Here is an 11,917-nt window from a genome sequence, read left to right on the forward strand (position 1 = left end):
GAAAAGCTCCCTCTTCTTAGATATGGAAAAGTGGGCAAGGTCGCTGCTCAACCTTACATTGTCTCTGTTAATGATCTTCGCTTCTGTGGCGGCAGATGATTACGTCCGGCCTAAACCTCGCGAAGCCTTGCAGTTTCCATGGGAACGAAAGTCCTCTTCTCAACCCGAGCAGGTACGAATGTAGAGACTCCCTTGTGCTCCTCTGTTCTTGATTTGATCCGTTTCCGAAAAAAATCATGTTTTGTATGGTCTGATCTCTGTCTATAATTATACTGCATGTGGGTCTCTGTTCGTTTTCTCCGAAAAAATCCGATTTTTTGTGCTTGATACTTACTCCAGGGAATCCCATTTGCTCCTGTCCTGAAGTCATTTACAATACTGTTTTCAAATGGATAAATCTGGTTACTCCTGTAATGTTGCTCCTACAGTTAGTAATTTATACGACTTTGGACAAAAATCCTAAAATAATTATTTATAACAGTGGAAATAAATTCATATCTGTTGTTTCATTCTGAAGTAAAGATTGATCATTGATGTTTGAGTGAAATGATAGCTATAGAGTGCATGATTCAATTGATATTGAACAATGAACACCATTCATCATATGTTCTGTTTTTCAGATCGTTTTGGGTCATGTTTCTTATACCGAGATTTTCATACTTGCAGGTGCATATCTCATTGGCTGGAGATAAACATATGCGAGTGACTTGGGTTACCAATGACAAATCCTCTCCTTCCTTTGTTGAATATGGAACATCTCCCGGGAAGTACTCGTATCTTGGTCAAGGTGAAAGCACCTCCTACAGCTATATAATGTACAGGTCAGGGAAGATACATCATACCGTCATCGGGCCATTGGAAGCGGACACTGTTTATTACTACCGTTGTGGCGGAGAAGGACCTGAGTTCCATCTGAAAACACCACCAGCTCATTTCCCTATTACTTTTGCTGTGGCTGGGGATCTTGGACAAACCGGTTGGACCAAGTCGACTCTAGATCATATCGATCAATGCAAATACGCTGTGCATCTACTTCCCGGGGATCTTTCTTACGCTGACTATATGCAGCACAAGTGGGACACGTTTGGGGAGCTGGTTCAGCCTTTGGCAAGTGTAAGGCCGTGGATGGTGACACAAGGAAACCATGAGAAAGAGAATATTCCCTTTATAGTGGATGAGTTTGTATCTTTCAACTCGAGATGGAAGATGCCGTATGAGGAAAGTGGATCGAATTCAAATCTTTATTATTCTTTTGAGGTTGCGGGTGTCCATGCCATCATGCTTGGCTCATACACTGATTACGATCGCTACTCGGATCAATACAGTTGGTTAAAGGTGATAATTCTTACTTATTATCCTTTTGCTATGTCTATTAACCGTTTGTTGCCACATGTGGTCAAGCAGTTAGTAACCATAGTACTATCAGCAGATGCTGTTTCAGTTCGTGGACTTAATTTTGGTGTTATGTATGATATGTGTAGGCTGATCTAGCAAAAGTGGACAGAGAAAGAACTCCGTGGCTAATAGTCCTCTTCCATGTACCATGGTATAACAGTAATAATGCCCATCAGCATGAAGGTGATGATATGATGGCTGAAATGGAGCCTTTGCTTTATGCGAGCGGTGTTGATATCGTATTTACTGGTCATGTCCATGCTTATGAACGCACGGTATGCTCAAAATTGTGTTAGCTTCTTTTATTAGTCATCAGAAAAAACTTATGTCAGTAGTGATATTAATTGGTTAATTGTGCTGTTCAACAGAAACGTGTCAACAATGGTAAATCAGATCCATGTGGTCCGGTACACATAACCATAGGTGATGGAGGAAACAGAGAAGGGCTGGCTCGCAAGTAATTCCTCAAACTGGTTACTTAATGCTTTCATTTATTTCAATGTTATTAGTACAAAACTATGAACAAGAATCCTCTGATGGTGTACGTAGTCAATGTCTAAGATTCTTGAGCTAATTCAACATATATTTTCTACATGAAACTAATCACACTTTGAATGCCCTTGTTATATAATGAAAGTAGTTGATAAATTTATCTTAAAAGATATCATGGTTGTTCACTTTCAGGTACAAAGATCCGTCGCCAGAGTGGTCAGTATTCAGGGAAGCAAGCTTTGGACATGGGGAGCTACAGATGGTGAATTCAAGCCACGCGCTTTGGACCTGGCATAGGAACGATGATGACGAGCCAACAAGGTCTGATGAAGTTTGGTTAAACTCTCTTGTGAACTCGGGATGTTTGAAGAAAAGGCATGAAGAACTCAGGAAAATGCTCTTGGAACCATAAAGTGAGATTTGTAGTAAAATAGTAGTCCATTAAGTACGTATATATAGAAACCTTTATAAAGCTTGTTATCAACTCCATAGACAATAATAGTTCCAACTTTAAAAATTTTGTAAACTTGAACTCTCTGTTTTGTGTTGTTTTCCCATATTTATAAAAAAATACTTAGGTCTCTAGAAGCACGCAAGTCGCAACCTTTACGGGTTCAACGAACGTGTCATACATAAACAAACAATGTTGAAAAATTCTCTTCACTTGTTAGGTACAACAACTGTCATTATCTTTCAACGCCATACCAAAACATTCGATCATCACATTAATCTTTATTATTATATAAACTTTAGTTTTCAAAGTTAGTAATTCATATAGTCGGGACATGTGTCAAGTATATCGATAATATTTTGACATATCGATAATATTTTGACATGTGTGTGAAGTTTTATTTAATAATTATTAAAAAAAATCTTAAAAATAAAAAGAGAACAATTAATATTTTTAAAAAATATATAAAACCAAAAGTAATCTATTATATCACTAATTTTAATAGGAAAGTTATCTATTAAATTATTAATTTTAATAGAAAAATATGTGCAATTAATCAAGAAATATTTGCAATTTAATTGCAATTATTATTTATTATAATAATATATTGTAAAAAGAAATTTATACAGAAAAATGATTAAAGTATAAAAAGGTTTAATGAGTTAAAATTAGTGATGCTGAAAAAGTGTTAATAATTAGTGATTAACACAATATAAGAAAAGCAAGATAATCAAAATAAGAAATTAATGTAATTTTCTTAAGTTTTTCAATCGGTGAATAATTAATAGCGTCTTTGAATTTTTGATTAATTTATGATAATGTTAGTATAATTTTATTTAAAATTAGTTGGACAAGTAGTAAAACTATTACGTATGAGATTACAAAATATGAAATATACTCAAGATATTGTTCCTTTTTCAAATATGAGATAATTTTTTTTTTCAGTTTTTTCTTTGAGAATTATATTTTATTAATTTTTAGTTTTTTTACAATATTAAGTGAGATATAAATTTGACACAATGCACATTTTTTATATGAAAATTATAAATGTTACTCATGGGATTGAGTGCATAGAATTAAAATCTAATTTTATTATCATGTAATATACAAAGAAAGAAATTGTATTACAAGATGAAGTGTGTAAACTCTAATGAAATAAAATTAATATTTTGTTTCACATATTTTTCTTATATCCGCGTTAATACACGGGCCTAATCTATTAATAAAGTAAAGTAATGAGATAACAAATACTAATAATTAATGAACAATTAGACATATTTTTCTGTACTGGATGAACTGAAAAGAGCTACCAATCAACAAAACCAGACAAGTGCGAGGAAAATATTGATCCAGTCTACTGATAAGTCTGTCTTGATGAGTTTTAAAGAGAAGAACAACATGAATCATGAAGAGCTGGTCTATAGTGTAGATGAAAACATCCGCGATGCAGAAGATTCAGCAACCAGAGACATCAAAAATTTTGCAGGCTCGGTTGTCATTAATAAGAAATCAGTCTTTCCTGAAAATGATGGGTTTATCATCCTTAAAGGCGGGACACATGTTGCTCAAAAGCTAAAATCTAGGAGGGTTCGTGTTTACGTTGAAACATTTAGCAACGAGGTTGTAAATCAGCCATATGACTATTTCTCTGATACAACGTTGGAGATAGACTGTTTTGTCCAAGATATCAAAATTTTAGTTTCCTTTTAAATTTCTTCTATATTTGTTTAAATATTATCAAGTATATCGATAATATTTTGACATGCGTGAAAATAAATTTTATTTAATAATTATTAGGAAAATTAAAAAATCTTTAAACTAAAAGGATTACAATTAATATTTTTAAAAGGTATATAAAACCAAAAGTAATATATTATATCCTTAATTGTAATAGGAAAGTTATCTATTAAATTACTAATTTCAATAGGAAAATATGTGCAATTAATAAGGAAAATATGTGCAATTAATAAGGAAAATATTTGCAATTTAATTACAATTATTATTTATTATAATCATATATAGTAAAAAGAAATTTATACAGAAAAGTGATTAAAGTATAAAAAGGTTTAATGAGTTAAAATTAGTGATGCTGAAAAAAGTGTTAAAATTAGTGATTAACATAATATAAGAAAAACAAGATAATCAAAATAAGAAAATAATGTAATTTTCTTAAGTTTTTCAATCGGTAAATAATTTGATAGCGTATTCAATATATGTTATTATATAAACCTTGGTTTTCAAAGTTAGTAACTCATGTGATCGCGACACTTGTCAATTTTTACAATTAAAGATTTTGTCTTGTGTTATACAAAAAACTTTGTTTTAAGTTATTTGTAAATTATAAGAAATTAAAATATAAAAGATAGTTCATATAGATATATATAATAATACTAATTCATTTAAATTACTAATTCTATAAGAAAAAATAATTAAGAAAATTATACAATTAATTACTATAATACTATAATTAAATAAATTATACTGTCAATTATTAATCCTAAAAGAAAAAGGATTGTAGATACTCACTTTAACATAAACAAATAATTTTTCTCATGAATTTTTGATTAATTTTTGATAATGTTAATATAATTTTATTTAAAATTATTTGTACAAGTAGTAAAACTGTTACGTATGAGATTACAAAATATGAAACAGATATACTTAAGATATTGTTCCTTTTTCAAATATGAGATAAAATTAGTTTTTAGTTTTTTCTTTGAGAATTCTATTTTATTAATTTTTAGTTTCTTTACAATATTAAGTAAGATATAAATTTGATACAATGCATATTTTTTTTATACGAAAATTATAAATTTTACTCATTGGGATTGAGTGCATAGAATTAAAATCTAATTTTCTTATCATCTAATATACAAAAAAATTGTATTACAAGATGGAATGTAATGAACTCTAATGAAATAAAATTGATATTTTGAATACAACTTAAAATTCCATAAATTTTTCTTATATCTCGTTAATATGCGGACCTAATCTTATTATATAAAGTTTGATGTCAACGTTACTCATTAACAAGATCGTGACACGTGTCAATTGTATCATTCAGATGTTGACAAATGTCAATTCTAAATTTATTAAAAATTTTAAAAAATAAAAATGTAAAAATTCAAAGCCTACCATAAAAATGTTTTATATAAAAGTAAAATAGATAAAATAAAACATAATTTTATTTAAAATCTAATTATAAGATAAATTATATATATATATATCATAACATTCAAAATTATAATATTGTTTACTTATTTTAATTTTAAGTTGCTAATTTTATAAGAAAAAGGATTTCTTTTTATATAAGATAAAAAATGATTGTGAAAATTATACAACTAATTACTATTTCTAAAAAAATACTCACCTTTACATAAAGAAAAAGATTGTTGAAGTAAAAAAAGAAAAATAAAAATAGATAGTCTCATATTTTTTCACCAATCAAATAATTTAATCAAAAAGACTTGCTATTATAATATATAAGATAGGAGTATGTAAGATTAACATATGTGTTTTTGTAACTATAAAAATGTTAAAGTGAAGAGACATAATAGGTTATTTACTGTGTTCATAAAGACAATTTGTTGGTAGTAGTAAAGACTACAGAGTATATATTAACAGTAAAATATATTTGTATGTACAAATACACTTTTAGTGGTAATATAGACAGTAGATTTGTAAATGAATATACATTAGTGTATTATAGCAAAAAAAGAAAAACTATTATTTTTTATAACTAAAAGTTTATCTCTTTACTTTTATACATTGTTTTTACTTACGAAAAAAAATAAATATATATTCTTTGTTAAATTTAATTTAATTTTAATAACTTTGAACTCATATACAACTATTTTCTTTAGCTAAAAGTGTATCTATTTTTTTTCAACCAAACAATAAATTAAATTAAAAGGACATTCCTCGGTTAATTGCCCAAGCCGGAAGGAAGGGGTTTACAAAAGAAACTTCAGAGATAAGAGAATGCAAAGCACGGACAAGACAATCTGCCTTCGAATTTGATGCACGCGGAGTCTAAGAGATGGAGAATAGTGGGAAAGACTCCAGTGCGTAAAACTCATCGAGCAAATTAGAGAAGGACGGCCAATATTCAGGGGAATGCACCATAGTGAGTAACAATTAATTACTGTTTCGAAAAAATTGTAAATACTCACCTTTACATAAAAAAAAGATTGTTGAAATACAAAATAAAAAAAATCGTCTCAATTTTTTCACCAATCAAATAATTTATTCAAAAAGACTGCTATTGTAATATATAAGAGTATGTAAGATTGTCGTATACGTTTTTGTAACTATAAAAATGTTAAAGTGAAGAGACATATAATAGGTTATTTAATGTGTTCATAAAGATATTTTGTTGGTATTAGTAAAAACTAAAGAATATATTTTAACAGTAAAATATATTTATGTGTACAAATACACTTTTAGTGGTAATGTAGATAATAGATTTGTAAATGGATATACATTAGTGCATTATAGCAAAAAAATAAACACAACTATTTTCTATAACTAAAAGTTTATCTCTTTACTTTTATACATAGTTTTTACTTACGAAAAGAATTAAATATATCTTCTTTGTTAAATTTAATCTTATTTTAATAACTTTGAACTCATCTACAATTATTTTCTTTAACTAAAAGTGTATCTATTTACTTTTTTTTCAACCAAACAATAAATTAAAAGGAAATTCCTCGGTTAGTTGCCCAAGCCGGAGGGAAGGGGTTTATAAAAAAAAAACTTCAGAGATAAGAGAACATGAAACACGGGCAAGACAATCCGCCTTCGTATTTGACGCACGCGGGATCCAAAAGATGGAGAATAGTGGGAAGGACTATAACGAGTTAAACTCATCGAGCAGGTTGGAGAATGACGGCCAATCTTCAGGGGACTGCACCATAGTGAGTAACTTAACACAATTTTTCTCGGAATGTTGACAAACGATCTCTGCAGCATGTATCTGCTCCATGGCCCAAAACAATGCTTCTAACTCCGAATGCAGGGGGAAGGGGCTCAGTCTTAGATACTTGGCCTCCAACAACAAGGTTCGCTCCTCACCAACGCAACACCACCAGCCCAATCCTGAATGCACATTAGTTGCTTTCCAAAAACCATCAATCTAACAACAAGGTGAAGAAACCTAGACATCCGAAGACGGAGATTGAGCTGACATGACCGCCGTAAAAGAGAGCGCATCTTCCTAGGCTAACTTATCGCCCAAAGTCTGAGCAATTATATCATTCGTTTCGATCTCTAAACCTTTAAAAACTTTTTTTATTTATGGCCTTCCAGATTACCATTAAAATTCATGGTAATTGAAGAAGTTGATCAGGATCACCCTGTTGAGAGACATCCCTCTTGAAAACAAAATCCAAATTCGAGTACACTGACTCATATGGAAAACCCTCTGATGAGACTGGAGTCGGAGAGAAATCCCAAATTTCACACGAGTGAGGGCATTCAAAAAAATGTGTTTAATAGTCTTAACCGTATAGTCGCACCTTTTAAACCAAATATCACATTGGACACCTCGGTGTATCTATTTTCTTTTATAGATAGTTTTTACTTACTAAAAATACTTACTTATATTCTTTATTAAATTTGATTTTATTTTTAAAAGTCTAAACCCGCACATCGGACGGATCCTAATATAGTAGGAATCCTAATCTAGTAATAAAGTAAAGTAATGAGATAACAAATAAATAATTAATGAACAATTAGGCCATTAAATTAAAAATGATGGACCAATGATGGACCGTAAGTGGGGGATTAGTTGTCTGTATACCGTTGACGAAAGAACAAAGGCGGACCTTTTCCACGCGCTCACCACACACACACTACTCTCTCTCTCTTTTTTTTTTTTTTATATATCATCATCAATCAAAAAATCCATAGATCGTCGTCTCTTTCAGATTACGATCGCTTCTTTGACAGGTTTCTTCATCACCCCGAGAATATTATAATCCAAAACCCAAGTTTCCAGAAAAAAAAATGCATGATTTTTGCTTTACTATCCCGTACGGGATGATTCTAATCGGCGGGGGATTAATCGGGTACATGAAGAAAGGAAGTATAACGTCTTTCGCCGGAGGTGCAGGCACTGGGTTGTTACTCATTCTTGCCGGCTATATCAGTCTCAAAGCTTTTGAGAAGAAGAAGAATTCGTATATCGCTATTGTTCTTCAGACAGGTTCAAGTTTCTTTCTTTCCTTTTCAGCGATCTGGGTTTTTATTTAATTGACTTATTTAAGGAATGGTTTGATTTTGTTATTTAAGGTTAAGGATCTTATTGGAATACTAATGATCTAGAGATCTGAATTAAGTAGCCTGGTTATAATGAATATGATGATGATGATGATCTGGTTTGTGTGATGATGATGCTAGATTTGCTAATTAAAGATGAAAAGCCAACATTTTTTTTTTGTTGTGTTAAGTTCTTCAATTGTAGCAGTACTTAAGTGAACATTAAGAATGCATTGGTTACAACAACAAGGTTAATAATTGAAAGGGTGGTGCCTTGTTTGATTTGTAAGATGTTGTAGTTGAGTAGATTCCTGCTTTTTAATTAGTGTTCTTGTCATTGATTGACACAGCATCATCAACCTTAGACATACTAGCTCCCAAAATCGATTTGCGTTTGTCTATTTGAAGAATCTTCAGTGACTGAAACTGATCTGATTGTTTCATTTTTTTTTTTGATACAGTAATCGCAGCTGCTCTCACACTAGTCATGGGACAACGTTACTTGCTGACTGGAAAGATTATGCCCGCTGGTTTGGTTGCTGGGATCAGGTTACTAATCTTCCTCTGTTCTTCTGTCACAGATATTTTTTTACTCCATTGAGTTAACCTTAGAACCATATCTGTATTGCAGTGCTCTCATGACCAGTTTCTACGTATACAAGATTGCAACTGGTGGCAATAAATTCCCATCAAAAGCTGAATGATGGTTATGCAAGCCTATGGTTTTTTTTCTGGATGATACTCACTGTTGTTGAATTTGTCGATTAGAAAACTTTATGTGTTGTTGACAATGCTGCTGTCATAACACCTTCATAGCTTGTATTAGTCAAAGAATTGCATATGGTCTTATGTGTTTCTGAAATTAGTTTCTTGTCATCGTGTTTTTGTTAACCACAAACTGTGTTGAGCCATATTATATATATGAAGATATCTGACGTTTTGATTTGATACACACTTGTGAAAAAATAAAAAATGGAAAATGATCCTCTAAACCTCTTAGTACCTTGTGGCATTACAACAAATCTTGAACTGTGTTTGATCTCTCCTTAAGTATTCATTGATTCATGACTGCAAGTTAACTTTTGCAAGAATATTGAAGCTGGAGCCAAGTTATGCGATGATTCTTTGCAGAAGTTGGAGAAAAGGCTGTGCCCTGATGAAATGGGAAATTTAAGCTACAAGTCCTATCAGTGGAGGTGACACATAGTTTTAAAAAATGTGGGTTTTTTTCTTTCACACTAGAAATGTTAAGTATGGAGACCCAATGTGCTCTTTGGAAATAATTTTTCATGCTAGTAATCTTTACTTAAGCTTTACTTAACCAGTTGACAGCTAAGATAAGCTCTTTTTTATCCAATTCTCAAAATAGTGACATTATTGACACAAATGTAGAAAATTTTCAATAAATGCTACCGCAGAATCTGATTACGTTTTTAGCTAAATCTTCCATTCAACGGACGTAGTAGTTTGTGTAGATTATTGCTAAACAGCTCACGGGTTCATCAATTAGTCACTTATTCTTCATTCCATCTTCAGCAAAAAGAAAGTAAAAAAAGAAGCACTCCACTACCATGGCATGCCCTAGAGTGGTTCTTCTGATTCTGATCAAGTTCTTCATTTTACAAACTGCTTTATCAAGTTCTTGGCGAACGTTGAGTGGTTAGAGACAGAGTTCTCTCACTTTTTCTACACAACACATGATTTTTTTTGGAAATGTTCTTACAGTTTCTTGATGTGTTTTTGGCAGGGAAACCTCCGGCTGTGATTGCTCGAGGCGGGTTCTCTGGTATTTTTCCAGATTCCAGTATTCAAGCATATGAGTTGGTGAATATAACAACTTCACCAGACATAACACTTTGGTGTGAACTTCAACTAACAAAGGATGGTGTTGGAATCTGCTTTCCCAATCTGAATCTTCAAAATGGTTCTACTGTCAAGAAATTTTACCCAAACTACAAAGAAACCTTTTCTGTTGATTTTACATGGAAGGAACTCTCCAGTGTGACATGTAAGTAGGTCTGGAACCACCCTCTTCTTGCGAGTAAAGCTTTCTAGATAAAACTAATGTTCAATCTTTTGAAATTAACAACTCTGCAAATGTTTCAGTTCAACGTTTCTGATTTTTTAACTCTAGTCTTTACCCCTCAACAGTGAGCCAGGGTGTTTACTCAAGAACACCAATATTCGATGATAATTGGCCGATAACAAAAGTGGAAGAAACGGCAGCTTCAAGCCTCTGGTTGAACATTCAGGTATAATGTATCTATCATACACTCTTTTACTGCTCAACGTGTTTTCCATATATAACATCATAAGTCATCTTCTCCCTCTACTTATCGTTTCTACATTTAATTTACAGGACAGTGCTTTCTACGCGCAACACAATTTGAATGTGAGAAAGTTTGTTGTCTCTATGTCAAGACGCGTGAGATTCAACTTCATATCTTCTCCAGAGATCAGTTTGTTGAAGAGCATGAAGAAAAGTGTCAAGCGGACGACTGTGACAAAACTCATGTTTAGGTTTCTGAACCAAGACCAAATAGAACCCTTCACCAACCAATCTTACGGCTCTCTTGCCAAGAATCTAAGTTATATAAAAACGTTTTCTTCTGGAATTCTTGTTCCAAAATCTTACATATGGCCCGCAGATTCATATCTTACCTACAACCCCACACGTCGCTGGTCACTGATGCTCATAAAGAAGGTTTAAAAGTTTTCGCCTCGGAGTTTGCCAATGATTATGTAATTGCTTATAACTACAGCTATGATCCAACGGCTGAGTATCTATCTTTCATTGACAACGGAAACTTCTCCGTTGATGGTTTCCTATCAGACTTTCCGGTAACTCCATATCGAGCCATCAGTAAGTAAAACAGAACCCAAATTTTATCTCTCTTCCCAATGCATTGGATTGTATTGATTGCATATAACTTTAGCTATGATTCTTGTTTTCTTTCCAAGATTGCTTCTCTCATTTGGACACCAAAAAAGCAAAGGAGTAAGGTAATGCACAAGAGCAACCCATTTATATATGTGATTTCTAAATATTTTAATTGCAGTTTACCGTTTGGTCTTGCAGCTAAGATAACTATTATCTCGAAGAATGGAGCGAGTGGAGATTTCCCGGGCTGTACTGACTTGGCGTATGAGAGAGCTGCAAACGACGGGGTTGACATTCTTGATTGCAATGTCCAGATGTCTAAAGACAAGATCCCCTTTTGTCTGAGCTCCATTGATCTTATGAACAGCACTAATGTCATCGAAACTAGCTTCAGAAATCTGTCATCAGTAGCTGCAGAGATTCAACAGAACAAAGGGATC

At 32.2% G+C, this 11,917-nt stretch overlaps 3 protein-coding genes across 3 annotated transcripts; all 3 read left to right on the forward strand.

Annotated features, from left to right (window-relative positions):
• Window positions 1-2,468, forward strand: LOC104765934 (purple acid phosphatase 18). The gene is made up of 5 exons (XM_010489729.2): window positions 1-172; window positions 667-1,335; window positions 1,482-1,670; window positions 1,764-1,852; window positions 2,080-2,468. The coding sequence occupies exons 1-5, from the start codon at window positions 23-25 to the stop codon at window positions 2,297-2,299; spliced, it is 1,317 nt and encodes a 438-aa protein (XP_010488031.1). The 5' UTR covers window positions 1-22; the 3' UTR covers window positions 2,300-2,468.
• On the forward strand, window positions 8,165-9,546 carry LOC104765935 (protein FATTY ACID EXPORT 6-like). The gene is made up of 3 exons (XM_010489730.2): window positions 8,165-8,543; window positions 9,058-9,145; window positions 9,228-9,546. Exons 1-3 carry the CDS (start codon window positions 8,345-8,347, stop codon window positions 9,298-9,300), a joined length of 360 nt encoding a protein of 119 aa, XP_010488032.1. The 5' UTR covers window positions 8,165-8,344; the 3' UTR covers window positions 9,301-9,546.
• On the forward strand, window positions 10,168-11,911 carry LOC104765936 (glycerophosphodiester phosphodiesterase GDPDL5-like). Its single transcript, XM_019240870.1, has 5 exons — window positions 10,168-10,255; window positions 10,344-10,604; window positions 10,748-10,848; window positions 10,956-11,599; window positions 11,676-11,911. Exons 1-4 carry the CDS (start codon window positions 10,168-10,170, stop codon window positions 11,304-11,306), a joined length of 801 nt encoding a protein of 266 aa, XP_019096415.1. The 3' UTR covers window positions 11,307-11,599; window positions 11,676-11,911.

This window comes from Camelina sativa, chromosome 19, assembly GCF_000633955.1.
Source record: "Camelina sativa cultivar DH55 chromosome 19, Cs, whole genome shotgun sequence".
Classification (NCBI taxonomy): domain Eukaryota; kingdom Viridiplantae; phylum Streptophyta; class Magnoliopsida; order Brassicales; family Brassicaceae; genus Camelina; species Camelina sativa.